The 16467-nt window shown below is 44.9% G+C and overlaps 1 protein-coding gene across 1 annotated transcript; it reads right to left on the bottom strand.

Moving 5' to 3' along the window:
• Window positions 1–13304, bottom strand: LOC120744834 (CYFIP-related Rac1 interactor B-like). Its single transcript, XM_040049426.1, has 11 exons — window positions 13053–13304; window positions 6277–6350; window positions 5616–5737; window positions 4102–4207; window positions 3612–3748; window positions 3439–3516; window positions 3081–3197; window positions 2479–2558; window positions 2266–2392; window positions 2017–2087; window positions 1–1932 (listed from the first exon to the last, which is right to left on the bottom strand). Exons 2-11 carry the CDS (start codon window positions 6347–6349, stop codon window positions 1863–1865), a joined length of 981 nt encoding a protein of 326 aa, XP_039905360.1. The 5' UTR covers window position 6350; window positions 13053–13304; the 3' UTR covers window positions 1–1862.
• Window positions 13305–16467: the final 3163 nt, after the last annotated feature.

Genomic DNA, 16467 nt, shown 5'->3' on the forward strand with positions numbered 1-16467 from the left:
TTCTTAAAAATGTAAAAAGTTTATTTTGCCAACACAGACATCATTTCAAACACTTAATGCCATACAGTCCCTGAAACGGCAGCGCTAACATACAAAGCAAAACAAGAAGCTCAAAGTTTCCAGTCAGCCGGCCCAAAGTAAAGTCCTCCTCGGTTTCCCTCGTACCTCATCCTCCTCCTCATCATCATCACAGTGGTTCTTTGGTTGGTCGATACCCGCTCTCAGCCCCTCCCCCCCGACAGTTTTGTGTTAGAGGATTTCAAACCTCAACAATGTTTCAGTCTAAGCTTAACAAATGAAAGATAAATTGAGCTGAGTGTAAAGAACATACATGAAACCACAGAGAACTATTTGAAACGGTGTGTTTGGTTAAACCAGGGGACCAAATGAGGAATTAAAGCTTTTCCACCAAAGAAACTTCAACGTACCATCAAATAATTAGAACAACTCAGCACAGTCATAAAACAAGAAAACGAGAACACTGAAAAGGCTGAAACATCTCAGCTCAATGAAACTCTTCTGTAATGTTTGAGATGGCTAAACCAGTTTTGGCTGTGACGTTTTGCACCGCTGACCTCACCTCACTGCAGACATCAACAAACTACATTTCATTAAAGTTAAAAATAAAAGTGTAGGTTGTGCAGAGCAGGACTCCACACACGGCCGTGGTGACGGGTTGGTTTTCCTGCCTGTTGGTTCTGTTTGATAAAGATTTTGGAAACAACAACAGCAGCGGTTCAAGACCCTAAAAACATACTAATGCTCATTTTATAAATGTGAGGGGGAAAAACATCCTCAGAAGAGGACAATAAAATCTGCCTCTCCAGGAGTTTCAGATGGTTTCCATAATGTTTGGATCTTGTTCCGCTGGTGTGAGAGGACTGGTGGAGAAAATAGATCCTCAAAATAACCACAGAGGGTTTTTTTTTTCTTTGAGGAACGACAGCCGAGGAGTTCGATCAGATAAAAGCTGTCTTGGGTTCTTAAAACAAATTGTGATGGAAAAGAGGCCAAAGTGGTGATTGAACCACCAAAACACTTAAACAGATGGACGCTGACTGATCTGTGCTGCTTTTAAGGCGACCGAGCCGCATTCACGTCACTGAGCGTTACAGACGACCTCGCTCCGCAGGTTTGGAGATTTTAGTCGCGTGGTCGACTTTTTTAAGCCCTCTGACATCAAACTGCTGCGACCTCACTTTTGATTGTTTCTGTTTTATGAATGAGACCCAATCAGCTGCAGGCAGACCTCCAGGTTTTCCATGCGTCTGAAATTTTACCCACATGGCTGTCCATCATCATCATCATCATCATCATCATCATCGCCACTGGTGAACTTTCCTGTTTACTTCTGTTTCCTGCATTTACAACGTGAAGTCTAAAAGGCCAGAGTGACACTCTGTTCACTGGCTTTTCTTACTTTCCTAGCTTCTTTGTAAACTTTGCTAATGACAGAGGTGTGGATGCGACATCATCATCAGGATGCTTTTAGGCTGGAACAAATGCCTCCACCAGAGGGCGCCGATATGTTTTCTGCATGTGTGACTTTCTGTAAATTTGCAATAACCAGCAAAAGAGATTTAAGACATTAAGTCAGCTGTACTACTGCTAATGCCCACCAGGTGGCCTGTAAACCACACATGACGTGAATGCGACTCGAGTTCATATTTAACCAATTGTTCTTGGTTTATGTTTTTTCCCTTTTTTAAAAAAAATTCTTAACAACAAAAACAGCTTTTTTTTCAAAATGACAGTTTAAAACAATAATCACAGAAATATTAGATAAAGGTTTGTTCAGTAGTTCTTTTGAAATTCGGACCAAACACTGTGACCTCCCTGCAGCCTTCCAGTTTCATGTCGGGTTAATTTTGCTGCAGCATGTTTTTGATCTGCTTGGAGGTAGTCTCATCGTTCAGATGTTTGGTCGTGTACCTGCAGGGGTGAAAGGGTGGAGCTCGTTTAAAGCCTGTTTGGCTGTGCTGGTGGTTTTGATGTGTTTGTGCGGCGAGTACACACCTGAGAGCGTTCAGTAAACCCTCCACGCTGCTGGGCGGCTGCTCCTTCAGCACTCGGATGCACCCTTTCATCTGAAAAGCACCAAAAACCAAACGTTGATTGATCCCTGCAGACACAGGCTGAGGTTTCATGCTCAGCAGATTCGTGGGAAACGACAACGGGGGTGATTTTCTTAAACTGTGAGGAGATCATTGCAGAAGTGTGCAGGGTTATTTGTAAAATTTTAAAAAGTTATGTGTGCTAACTTACATCTATATTGGAGGTCTTAACGAAGGCTCCAGCTGGGTGAACGTGGTCGTACAGGATGATGACGCCGACCATCACGCGGAGGCAGAATAACACGGTCTCCTCGCTCGCAAAGCGACTGCGATACTCCCTGCGCACAAACACACACAGTCATGAATCTGCTTCGTGACAGAGAAACGGTGATCGTGGTGTGTTCAGGGACACGTCAGGACTTACGGTGTGTCCAGCATCACTTTACACACGCTGGCCATCGTGCTCAGGCAGTCTGTCGTGTTTTCGATCGGCACCTCCGGATGCTGAGCGACAAAAATCAGAATCAGTTTATCAAACTGTGTTTTCACAGTCGGTGCTGAGGCTGCCCTCTGCTGGTGGGTTATAAAATAAAAACCAGCATACAGTTCTGTGTATTAAAAAAACTGCAAATAAAAAAAGTCCTGAAGTACACAGACTGTATCTCATACTGAGCCTCTGCAGCTTTATTCTTCTGTTTTAGCTCCTCAGCCTTTAAGCCAGCTTTCACCTGATTGGCCGGCTGTTTGAACTGTTGTAGGTGGGTGGAGGCCTCAGTATGCACTCTCGCCATATGACATCATGCAGATGAACTGTGTTGGGAGCAGTTTGCAGCTCGTACACAGACCTCATTATTAGAGACTAAGATCAAGTGTAATGTGAGCATCCAGGAACAGGAGACTCAGACAGGAAGTAAAGAAAAGTTCCCTCAGGTAACATTTGAGGGCGGTACCGAAGGATGTAAAACAACCTCCAGCAGTGAAGACATAGAAACCCTGAATCAGAAGTGAAAGTGTGCAGGAACTTACATCTGAGACAAACTTCGACGTGGCGTCGCTTAGCGTCTTCAGCATCGGCGTGGCGCTGGCGTAAAACAGAGACATCCGATTGGCCAGCTCGTTGTTGACTTCACTGCCTGCTTCAGACTGAAAAAGTGGCAGTTTGTACGTTTATAAAGTGAATTTAAATCAATGCAGAAGTGAGATTTGTAAGTTTGCAGAGACCTGTGAGGTGAAGCTTCTGTTCTCTGAGACATTTACAGCCTGGGCTGCAGCCATCTTTTATATACAGGCCGTCATTTTACAGCATTCATGTGGTTTTTTATTCTCGTTCAATCATTGTGACATATTTTAGATTTTCAGATGCATTTTTGAGCTGTTTGCTTACAGACAGGTTGTTGATTCGCATGCGGCTGATGGTGCGACGGTAGTAGCTGAAGTCATTCTGGATGGCGGGGTTGGTCATCTGGAGCAATCAGAAAAGGAGATGAAGAACATGAAGAGGAGGATGAGCAGTGAATAACAGAGACGAAGAGCAGAGGAGGAGGAGGGGGAGCGGACCTTGAGCTCGTCGAAGCGTAGCGTGAAGTGCAGGATGTGGGCGAACTGCCGGGCCAGAGCCTGCTTCTGCTCCAGGTGCTGAGTGGGAGTGGAGCTGGAGCTGGTGAGGACGTCCAGGAGACACTGCAGGCTGGTCTCTGTGGGGACGCGGTAGAAAGCACCTCTTTGATCAGGCCGAACAGTAACCTGAGCTCAGTGTGAACGTTAGCTGCTAACATCCCTGAAACGTTTCTGGATCTGTGCGTGAGTGTGTGTGTGTGTGTGCGTGAGTGTGTGTGTGTGTGTGTGTGTGTGTGTGTGTGTGTGTGTGTGTGTGTGTGTGTGTGGTTATGAAACCAAATACATACAGAGGAGCAGCACAAACAGAAAAAGGTTATTAAAGAAGGTTATGCTTCTTCCTGCTCCTTTTGAACATTGTTATTTATTTATGTTTGTTTTGTTTGTAATATTCAAACGTGCTGAAGCTGAAGCAGCCGTCTGTGGTTCTTACCGAGCTTCTGGGAGAACTCATAGAAGGTTTTGAGTTTTATAACCAGAGGAACGACAGCAGACCAGGCCTTCTCCTGCACGCCCTCCACACTGGGATTCTGGATCGCCTGCGCACACACACACACACGCACACACACACACACACACACACACACACACACACACACACACACACACACTGTTGTTATTGTTCTTTCCTGCACGTTTCTCTGCTTTTTCACGTTGGCTGTGACCCAATCAGCTGCTTCCTGTGTCACTGTTTGACAGGGAGCGGCTGTTTGCTGCAGTGATCGCCCTCTGGTGGACGGCTCTCGCCACTTCCTGCTGACGGCGTTTACATTTACGGCTCAGCGAGTGAAAAGCACGCTCACACTGAAACATTTGTTCCTGTTTTCTCTCGGATCGCTGACAGCACAGTCTGGCTCATGAACGCAGAAACATTTTTCTTAATCATTACCTGAAATTACTCCGCGGCTTCCTTTGTGTGGTTTTCATTCCTTTTACTTTTTAAACTTTCACTCTCATACTACAGACGGTTTTACAAAGATGTAAACAATAAAAACTGAACCTCCTGAAGCGGCGTCTTCTCATTGCTTTGTTTATGACTGTTTCTTGAATCGGATCGAATTACGTTGATGTTTGTGGTCGCTTTCATCATGTGACCTGTACAGATCAATCTGCTTTATCAGAGGAAAGTAGAACTCAGAGTAGAGACCTCATCTTCCTCATAATCATCATATTTATAACTTGTATTCTCATAATTCAAATATCACAGATTCTCGGGCAGATCTGCGTCTGCCATCATCAAAGTTTGCTTTTATTGATCCTCCTCACACTGAAACATCTTTACACAGATCTGCATTTATCGACCTCTGTGGCTCGTCACTGCATCCACCCTGTAAACAGTCGACTATCAAGGATGAAAATACCAAACTAAGACTGTTCACGATCTTTTTCCTGCTGGAAAGTCAAAGAGCTCCAGCAGACGGTGCGTTTACGTCCCGACGTCAGCAACTTTTATTTTGGAACTTTGTTCATGGAAGACTGGATCTGATAAAAATCTCAAACCCAGACTGCAGCCCGAGTTTGTTTTTCCTCCTCTGTTGAAGCTTCGGTGACGAGAAACAAAAAGCTGGCGTGTCCACGGTGGCGTGAGGAACTGGAGCGCTCGAAGAGCGACCCGTACAGGCCGGCGGCGAAGCCGTAAACGCTTCATGGAATCTGCACGCAGATTATTTTGGATGCATGTGAGATCACGGCGATATCCACAGGAAGTGGAAATCACACCAAATCTAAAAAGAGGTTTTGATGCCTGTGTGCTCCGAGCTCTCGCTCTTTCACCTGATATGCTTTTGCATCACGTTTCTTCTCACTGCTGGAAGTGAGAAATCTTTTTTCCTGCACGATAACAGGAAGAACACTGACGCCGTTTCCTGTGACATCACTCTCACGCACGGCGCTGTAATCATAACGGCCCGCGCACACGCATGTCTTCGTCTGTGTGCTCAGTCTCACCTGTCGTATCTCCTCTCCTGCCCCTTTGTACGACTGCAGGTCCTCCAGGATGACCTGAGCCTCCGTCAGTACCTGGTTCACCTTCTCCCACACGTCCGTCTCCGACTGTGAGGGCTGAGCGTCTGAAACACAAGATGAGGGTCAAAGGTCGAACTGTCTCAGGTGGACAGCTTATTTGAATGTTTCCTGACGTCACAGATCTGCACATGTGCGTCAGACTGTGGCGTTTAACCCGTTTACTAACCCAACCCGTTAACAAGAACTCGTTAATAAGATTTTTTATGTGTAAAATATTTAATAGGAACATTTTTGTTGAACTTTGGCCTGAAAACAAAAAGCAGCACGTTGTTAATGTTGGTGACCACAAACCCAGACGGGGCAGTGAAACGCTGCATCAGCAACAACGAGCTTTGATTCTGAAACACAGTCACACAAATCACTGAGCTTTTCTACACAGTCTGAATCCTTTCACTGAAGACTTTCTGTATTTACTGTTTACTAAGTGAAAGGTGAGCTTAAAGAAAAGGTCTGAACAGCTTGACGTGAACACAGGTCTGTGTGTGTGTGTGTGTGTGTGTGTGTGTCTGTGTGTGCGTGTCTGTGTGTGTGTGTGCGTGTGTGTGTCTGTGTGTGTGTGTGTGTGTGTGTGTGTGTGTCTCACTCTCAAAGTCCAGGAAGAAGTTTCCACCGTTGTTGTCGATGTCTCTGGTTAATACCTTGATCAGGTTCCCCATGCTGTAAAAACAATCACGGCGTCAGCGAACAGATTCGGAGCCGCACACGTGCGATTCACAGAGATGCAGCCGTGCTGCAGGATGATGAAACATTCAAACCGACACGCTGAAGTATTCAAACACAACGACACAGGTATCGATGCATCACTGAGATTCTTTTCAAACCAGCACACAGCTCAGTCTGTAACATGCTGGTAAGATCTTTAGCTTCATTTTCCATTTGGTGGCAAAGGAAGAAGAAGAGGTCAAAGCTACTGGATGCTGTGCTTCAAAAGTAAGTTTAAGAGTCCTACACTCTTTAACGTGAAACACTGACGATACCTGATCCAAGCCAGGATATTGGTTCATGTTTCACATTTCCACCTGTGGTTTTTCTGTGTTTGCAGGCCTGCGTTTCCTCAGTGCGTCGAGAGTTTCACGTTCTGTCTCTCAGACTCGGAGAGGAGCCCTCCGAACTCTGTCACACCCAATCTGGGATGAATCAGAGCTTCCATTATGAAACTGCTGGAGTTCTGGTGCAGCGTGTCCCTACCAGCTTGGCTTTATTTCACAGTTTTGTAATTTATGGGGTGTTCCACAATATCTGTCAGAGCTTATGAAACCTCCAGTGTGGGGTAAGTAGAAAACTTAAGCACTGTTCAGCGGCTTTACCTGGAAACATAAACAGAAATCCTCCCGGCGTCTGAGAACTGACCCTTTAAATGGATCAGAGCTGCCTGAGTCATCAGATCAACACCAAACACAGAATGTGAGCACAGATTTAACAGTGTGAGATCAGGATTTCTTCACGTCTCTTAGATGTAGTGAGACTTTTAATTGCTTGGAAGAAACACCGGCAGAGAGCAGTGGGTGCATCTTCACCTGTTATCAGAGCTATCAGCTGGATGCTGCTACAGCCGCAGCCTTTACATGCAGCACTAAATAAGAAGACAGAACAGGATACGCGCGTTTCACGGTCAGAATAAAGACACGATGTGTTCGCACAATCGAAACCACTCACTGTGCGCACACTCACTGTAACAGAGGTGAAAACACTGATTTCACAGTGAAAATTCAGCCTCACACATTAAACACTGATGTTCAGCAGACAGAGACGAGTCACAGAGGAAAACATGGCCGAACAAAAAGACGGTTAAATAAAGAAATGTAATTAAACCTCTTCACGTTCACCAGGAAACTGGTGAACCACTTCAGGTTGGGGTTAGCTAGAATTTTAGCCACATGCTAACCCTAAACCAAGAAAATAGAGCTGGTTATTCTTCAGATGAAGAGTCAAACAGACACTTTGGCCTCTAATGTCAGATTCCCACTTGGTAGTATGGAGGGGTGAATGTGAACGTAGCCATAAACCTATACCTGGTGGATGCTAACAGGTCTGTGCTAAAAGGAGCAGCTATGAAGATTAGCATCGATGCAAACATTCAGCAAAAGATCACCCTGGATGTTTGAGTCCACCAGGACTGAAGTCTGAGTCCGGAACAACGATCTTTATCCAGAAGAAGAAGAACACATGGCCCGACCTCAGTTCAATTCAGCTTTATTTATACAAATACCAAATCACAACAACAGTCGCATCAAGGAGCTTTATACTGTAAGCTAGACCCTACAATAATAACTACAGAGAAAAACCCAACAATCATATGACCCCCTATGAGCAGCACTTTGGCGACAGTGGGAAGGAAAAACTCCCTTTTAACAGGAAGAAACCTCCGGCAGAACCAGGCTCAGGGAGGGGCGGGGCCATCTGCTGTGATTGGTTGGGCTGAGAGTCAGTCTGGATTACTTAAAGAGACACAAGGTCAGCCATAAACTGTATATAAAAGATGCCCATGCCCACTGTGATTGACTGATTTCAGAGTCCATGACATTAACAGTAATCAGCAGGTATCTGTGCGATGCACACGTGCAGTCTATGGATGCAGCCTGCTAACCAAGCTAGTTCACCTTAGCTTGACCCTCTCGTCCAAATATGGATACTCGGGGCTTCATTAAAACCACAGCAGCAGACAAAACATCACCGCTAAGGCTTCAAAATGTGAACTCCAACCAACAATGTGTAACGCCGGCCACATCCATCTTTTATTTACAGTCTCTCACTGAGACACAAGCTAACGTGGAGTGAAATCAGTTTTTACTCCACTGCTGCTGTTTAAAAAGAAGGACGTCACTTTGTTTGTTCACTATACATCAGTCAGAGACTCTGGGACATATTTTCTGTAATTTCAGTGTTTTTAACCGTCTCACATGTCTGACAGGCCCAGCTGACAGGCAGCATTCATGCTGAGCATTCAGATTTACTGCTGCTGATGTCACACCACATGTGAAACAAGCTGCAGGTTTTGGTTCTCTGTTCAGATGAACGACATCGGATGTTCTGGTCCAGGAGCGACAGCCTCACTGGCTGCTGGAGTTTTTAGTTTGAGTATCTGCAGAGCTGCTGCATGATTTCACTGCTGTTCCTAATAAAGTGTCTGGTGAGTGCATGTCTCCATTAGGTGGAAGTGGAACCTAAATTCTACCTCAGAGGAAACACAACAAACGGACAGTGAGTGACACAGAGTGGGTTTTACTGGAGAAACGGTGCGTTTGTGTGAAATCTGCTGCAGAGGAAACTGAAGCTTTCTGTCAGACTTTAAGTTTCAGCTGCAAACCAATTCAAACTGAAAGAAAACGTTTGCTTGCGTTGCGTTTGCGGGCTGCAAGCTGAACTGGAAGCAGCGCCTGCTTGTTGAAAACAGTCAAAAGAGGAAGTGATGAAGTCTCTGAAAGTTTGGCCTAAATTTAAAAACAGAGGAAGTAACGCAGACCGAGCAGCTCGGGTCAGGTAAGAAAGACACTGGGTGAAAATAAGAAGTCCAAGCTGCACCGATAACAGATAACCAAACCAAAACATCTATTCTGAGTTCGTCTTCTGACGACGACGACAGAAAACCTCTTAATGTTTCACCAAGCTCACATTTAGCTGCAGAGGAAGTTTCCACAGCGCTCACATGAAACTCTGAGCATTTACGTGAACTGCTCCTCTAATCCTTGGCGATTTCCTCTTTATCTACGGCACAGCTTCAGTCGCTTAAAGCCTGCCCGTGTGCAAAGTTCAAGTTCATTTCAGCACATTCTTGCAAACTTTCTCTGCAATCACCTCTTATTATAACACCTTTGAAGCCGTCTCCTGAGCTACAAGTGTGACGGAGCACAAAGCAGCCGACACACGAGAAAAACCTCACCTACACTGATGTGCTAAACATCACATTCTCACTGAAGTCTTTCTGCAGAGTCCCAGCTGGTAAATGTACTGATCTGCTGACAGATAGACCAGAATAATACACGTGACACATTTATAAAAGTCTTTTCTTTATTTATCCTCAATCTGAGTCTGCTGCTCTGTTAATCTCTGAGAATATTCACAAGCTGTAAAGATATCCTCGATCATGTGTCGTGCTGTGAAGAAATAAATGAGATGTCAGAGTGTGAAGCTGCTTCTCTCTGCTTGGTGTCAAACTAAAGTTCCTCTTATGCTGAATGAACTGCGGCGGGTATCAGTGATTAAATTGAATATAAAAACCAGTTAGAGGTCCTGTTTTACTTCTTTAAAGTGCTAATAACGGAGTTTTCTGTTCGGTGTTTGGTCAGTTGGGAGCTAAGTGGGTGTTTGAAGCAGCTGAGCTAAAATTAACAAATCTTCCCCTCCATTAATAACTAACCCGCTGTGATGTGATGTTGTTTTAAGGAACATGTGGTTTGCAGAAAATTCTTTATGAGGAACCGTTCATCCCGACAGTTTGAAGCAGATTCGTTAGAAATGAGTGTGCGCTTCATTTTCCCCGCCAGGTCTTTACTTCAGACTCAGAGAGAGCAGGAAACTGAGCCTGTGATGTGGGGGAAACATCACTTTCTTTCAACCAACCACCAGCGCAGACGAGTCGCCGCCCAAACAAGCTGGACAGGGCGTGCCTACTGCAAGTACTGTATATAAAAGATGGAGGGTGGCGTTCTGAGTGTTGCATCCAACCAAATCTGATTAAGATCCTACACTCAGCAACACCGAAGCTCAGACTTGGTATTCTCTCAGTGCATTAACCTCACTGCAGTTACATTAGTGGTCAGATAATCTCACTAAAGCCTCCCACAACACAAACACAGTCCAGAGGTGAAGTTCAGGAACTCGGGTCAGCTGAGGTGAAGCTAAGTTTTGGTATCAGGCGGAAAAGTTTTAACATGAGAGTCTCACTGCTGGAGCCTCCAGTGGGCGTTAGAGGAATTGCGGCACGTGGCACAGAAGAACCAGTCAACGAGAACAAAACTTGACATTAAGACGTTCCAAACTGACACGCTTCACAAAATTAGCAGCTTGACCCTGATGTAGACTTTGGTAATCCTGCACAGGTTTCAGGCTCCAAGTCTGTTTGGAGCAGGTGAATAAAGCTAACACGGGACCAAAACAGCTCAAACTCTGAGAGAAACCTTTTCAGAGCATGTGGATGTGAACCACAAACAGCGAGACTGCCTGATGTTAGAGGATGGAGGAGTTATACAAGGATGGAGGCACAGAGGCTGTTTGTGCTGATGTGAGGACAGTCTGAGGCTCTGGTTTGGCCTGAGGTACCAAAAACACTCTTTTACAGATTTTACACATTTACCATCAGAGAAAAGCATCAAACCCTTGAATCCTGACATTCAACGAGTTAAACTGAGAAAATGTTTTTCTCCTGAAAGCTTCACGACTAATTTACACTGTGCTGATAGTACCACTGTACTCGAGTATATCACTGCCTGCATTTATCTGTCAGTTACTGTTTGCCAGCACGAAGCTCTGCCACCATCAGTCCGTGCAGCAGCCACACCGAGCTGTGATCACCTGTCGGTGACTCTCAGCTGACATGAAACACAGGAGAGCAGAAATATTCAGGCAGAAGAGAACGAAATGACGACGACTCAAATGTCGAAGCATTTGCAATAAAACGCATCTGAGGTCTCAAAGTTCAGCGTCGCTGTGCACCAACTTATTTTTGCTTGGTGGTGATTCTAATTATACTTAAGTGAAACAGCTCGAACTTCCTCCAAACTCTGCTGATGTGCACATAAACCAGATTGTTCTGGTTAAAAATGTAGTTGTTTCTGTTTGCTGCGTGAGATGTTCCTCACTGCTGGAGATTTGATCCAACATTCACTGTGAGATGGCTTCATTTAAAACGACTCAGAAAACATCATCTTACCCGCTTAAAGCAGCCGAGTTACACCAGCTGGTTTATTCAGTGTGCAGCACTGAAGTGACGTTAAAAGATATCCCAAAATAAAAGAGCTCGGCTTCAGACTACTCTAGGTCGGCACATTTTGATTTCAAAATGTGCCAACCTGTGAGTTACGTCGACTTAATGTAGAGAACAACGGCTAAAGAGCTCTGAGTTAAACACTTTACACTAAATAAAGGCCGAGTTTGTGTCTCCTCCCAGGATCGAGCGGGACATCAGTCCATGAGGTGAAGGTGTTAACCGCTGGACCGCAGAGGCACGACAAGTCATACAAATCATGTCTAAATATTAGACACTGGTATCAACTAATGCACTTCACATCACCTAAAACCAAACGCTGAGAAGTTGGCTTTACTTAAAACATCAGTAATGTCAGCGTCGTTGAGTCATAGTTACTTATATTTACTTAAGTACTTAAGGGTCGAAAGTTACATCTGCTTAATATAGTATCAGTTAATATGACTTTCGTTTTTACAGCTAATGAAGAAACTCAAACACTGAATACAAGTAAACCTCAAACATTTGTATATTTTAAGTTTAAAGCAGTTTATTAAACTTTATTTCAGGACATTTTCTAATAAAATTAACTCACTGCCTCAAAAAGTGACTTAAGCTCACTTTTAGAGGTGCGAGTTAAACTAGCAGGTTAGTAAATTTAGGAGAACATAAGTTGAAGCACATCAGCTGGGACACTTTACACAGATAAGAGAGTTTATATCGTTTCATAATCTGCAGCTGGTGTTTTGGTGAAGATCAGTGGATTGAACGTGTCTGCTGTTTGATGATTGTCAGGTTTTACGCCCGTGTTTGATAAATGAAGCTCAAACACAGCTTTAAACAGTAAGAGTTTAACTGGATTCCATCAGGATCCATAAACAGTGATGTGCAGCTGAAACGGAGCTGCTGTGCAGTAAACACGGAGTCGGCCATGATGATGCTGACAGTTTCACTCATCGGTGCGCGCTTCTCCTTTCTCCTCCGCACTTTCAGCGGAGACTCTGCTCCTCTTTCAGGGAGTCTCAGAGCTGTGAGCCCGCTTCAGGAGCTTCGTCTGCTGCGTCAAACTGTGATCGCAGAGCTCCTCGCGCCGCCCGACAGTCGGGCTGACCGGAAGCAGCGCGTGCCAGCGGCTCCGGCTCTGTCTGCGTAAAAACGCGTAACCGAGCGGCTCGTTCCCCGCGGCACACACACGCCGCTTCGCCCTGAGCGCCACGGAGCTCCAGATTGGCGCTGAGGCGGATTTGAGCCGTGATCCGCGGGCAGAGGCGCTGCGGCTGCAGGAGGAGGAACTTTTTACCCTGCGGAGTTTTTCTCGGAGTCTGCGGATTGCAGGACCTGACATGTCTGATCTGAGACCAGGATCCACCCAGAGCACTGGTCGCCCCCCTCCTCCCTGCAAATCCACCACCACCCTCCCTCTCCCCACAACACGGCCCCCCCTCTGCCCTCCTCACCTTCACTGATAGCTGATCGATAGCTGCGGATCGATGCCGTGCGTCCGGGCTCCGGTGTGTCCGCGGTGGTCCAGGTGTCTCCCGGCGGTCCGCCTCCTCTACATGCTGCGCGAGTGTGAACCCGGAAAACAACCGCGCGGCACTCCGTTAACTATAAAAGGAGTGATTTCCTCAGGAGGAACTGAGCGAGCAGCCAATCAGCGAGCCGTGACGGCAGCAACTGCAGCTGCAACCTCGCGGTCGACCGACGGAGGCAACCCGAGCTCCGGTGCAACTAAAACACAAAAGCAGAGCCTCGAGGCACGAGTCTGCGCACTGCTGCAGTCTCACAAACACCAGGCATCACCAGAAAGTAGCTCCACAGGTTTTATATCACAACCATCGTCACGGAGACGTCACAGCAGAGTTATAACAACTCCAGGCTGTCCGAAGAAATCATAAAAACATCGTTTCCGTCAGTCAGCCGCGTGTTTGTGTCTCTGCTGCGCACACGAAACACTCTGCATCCATCACTCCACAAAACTTATAAAACACACAGTAACTACAGACTCGTTTATGGCATCATGTGTTTTAATCTCTGTGCTCTCAAAAAGAATCACAGAAATTTCGACTGACTGTTCGGTGTGTTTGAATCTTTAAGGTGTGTTCATAGCCTGACCACGGATCCACCAGTCAGAGCATAAACAGAGATGAAACGTAAGAAAGGACAAGTTACAGAAAGTCTAAAGGAACTATATAAACTATAAGTTCACAGCGTGGAGGTCTTGGTTGGTGGTGTCTGTGTGGCCTGTTCCCCTCCCACGCTGCAGAGACGTGCTTGTTAGCTCAGCTGGTGAGCTGTGCAGGGTGTAGCTCGCCTTCTGCCTGTGACAGCTGGGATGGACTGATGGACGCTACATGTCAAAAAGCTCCACAAGAATCTAAGTTCATCTTTAAATAGCACAACAAGGCACCGTGGACGGTGTGGTGAAGCAGAGTGACAGCATCCACCCAGGCCCTCGAGCCCACCGCTGATAATCATAATATTCCATAAACTATATTTGAAAACTATTCACTTGGTATGTTTTTGCAAATCAAAAAAATTTGCATTTTTAATCATTTTCAACTGTAACGTCCGTTTTCTTTTCTTAACCACGATTAGTTGAGGGTCACGATTAGCTGGAGCCTCATAGGCTGACAGCTGGGTAACACCTGGATGCTCATTTTCACCTAAATATCATATAACCACATGCTGTGTCACATGATCCACTTTAAATGACTCTCTTTGCTTTGTGTCTCATTTAGTTTTTTCCTAATTTAAACCTCATCCTCCTCTCAGTCGTCTGTAGCTCTCCTTAGCCTCTGCAGGACTTTACACTCACTCTCCTTAAACAGCAGACATTTTGCACTGTAATGCATAACAGTGACCACAGCTGACGGGCGATGAAGTGTCAGCACAGATGCCTTTTCTTTCAGTTTCACACAGTGACACAGAAATGTTCACACTTGTTGCCTTTTTAAAGTTTGGGGTGAGCTGGTGGACCCAGACTGAGAGGCAGAGGAGGAAGTTGCAAGCAAGAGGTGGCAGACGAGGAGGAAGAAGAGGAGCAGGATGAAGAAAAACACTGTTCGAACATGTTCTTGTTGATTAATGAGACTGAGAGGAGTAGGGCAAAGAGTTCAACCCACTCAGATCCTCTGTGGTCACGATAATGAAGAAGAAAAATAGCTCCTGAAAAACAGAAAAAGCCGGAAGACTCAAGAGTGTCAATTCAGTTCTGTTCAGTTTAATTCAGCTTGATTGAATTTTATTTGTGTAACACCAAATCACAGCAGCAATTGCTTCAATGCACTTTATATTGTAAGTTAAGACCTTATAATAATAGAGAACAAGCCCCAGAGATCACATGACATCATATGAGCAAGAGTTTGGCAACAGTGGGAAGGAAAAAACCCTTTTAAAAGGAAGTAATCCCCAGCACAACACGGCTCGGGGAGGGGCGCTCATCTGCCATGACAGACATTATTCAGTACTTTGTATGTGAGGAGCAGGATTTTAAATTCTGGATTTAACAGGAAGCCAAAACAGGAGAAATCTGCTCTCTCTTTCTAGTCCCTGTCAGGACTCTTGCTGCAGCATTTTGGATTAGCTGAAGGCTTTTCAGGGAGTTTTTAGGACTTCCTGATAATAATGAATTACAGTCGTCCAGCCTGGAAGTAATAAATGCATGAACTAGTGTTTCAGCGTCACTCTGAGACAGGATATTTCTAACTTTAGAGATGTTGCACAAATGGAAGAACGCAGTCTTACATATTTGTTTAATATGTGCGTTGAAGGACATGTCCTGGTCAAACATGACTCCAAGGTTCCTCACAGCGTTACTGGAGGCCAAGGTAATGCCATCCAGAGTAAGAATCTGGTTAGATACCATATTTCTAGGCTTTTCAGGGCCGAGTACAATAACCTCAGTTTGATCTGAACTAAGAAGCAGAAAGTTAGCGGCCATCCAGGTCTTTATGTCTTTAAGACATTCCTGCAGTTTAACTCATTGGTGTGTGTTATCTGGCTTCATGGACAGATACACTCAGAAAAATTATGGTTCTTAAATGGTTCTTCAGATGTCTTCATGGTTCTTTAAAGAACCATCATACGTCAAAGAACCTTTTTATTTTGTGGATGGTTCTTCAGCTATTACAAATGGTTCTTTAAAGAACAAAAGGTTCTTCATCCTTAGCAATCTAAGTTTGATGGTGTAAATGGCATAAATATTTACTCACTATAACGAGGCTGTGAATTATACTGTGTGTTTTCTTTGCGTGCATGTGTGTGCGAAGGGGGAGGGTGGGATACCTGGCAATTACCCTTTAAGAAAAGATGGTAGGAAACTGAATATTCAAATAAAAGTTAGAAATATTTGCTTAAAAATATACTGGTGGCAGGGGTGGGGGCCAAAGCCTAAAGACCCTAACCCCCCCCCCCCCCCCCACACACACACACACACACACCCCTAACCCCGCAAACACATTATGAATATGGTGAGTTAACAAACAGTAGACACAATACACACATTCAAATACTGTACTTTAGTTTTAAATTTTAATAAAGCATTACTATTTTCTACTCCAAGGCATTACTTTTGAGATTATTATATATTTTTGAAAATATAGCATAATGATAATACTAGTTATTGTAAACTTTACAAACCACCCAGCAGTATGTAAAGTCAAATTATAAAATACAAGTAAACAACAATTGCAGAACAGAATGTCAGTGTAATGAACACACTTCGTTTTGACAAAGCACAGCTTAGGTAAATGATCTGAGTAGTTGTTCATCACTGAGCAATTTGTTAATATGTGTTTCGAGCCAAATAAATGACAGGGAGAGAGAGAGTGACGTCAGAATACGTCATACTATAACCTCCCGGGAGCGGAC

This window comes from Simochromis diagramma, unplaced genomic scaffold (assembly GCF_900408965.1).
Source record: "Simochromis diagramma unplaced genomic scaffold, fSimDia1.1 OVJJ01000355.1, whole genome shotgun sequence".
In the NCBI taxonomy this organism is placed as follows: Eukaryota; Metazoa; Chordata; class Actinopteri; order Cichliformes; family Cichlidae; genus Simochromis; species Simochromis diagramma.

What these genes read in the sequence shown, in the direction of transcription:
- LOC120744834 (XM_040049426.1), bottom strand. Translation starts at nt 6,349, where the DNA reads ATGGGGAACCTGATCAAGGTATTAACCAGAGACATCGACAACAACGGT. An exon ending in TGAGTTCTCCCAGAAGCTCG is followed by an intron (nt 3,749 to 4,101) that starts GTAAGAACCACA and finishes GCGTCCCCACAG; the next exon opens with AGACCAGCCTGCAGTGTCTC. An exon ending in CGTCGAAGTTTGTCTCAGAT is followed by an intron (nt 2,559 to 3,080) that starts GTAAGTTCCTGC and finishes TTTGTCGCTCAG; the next exon opens with CATCCGGAGGTGCCGATCGA.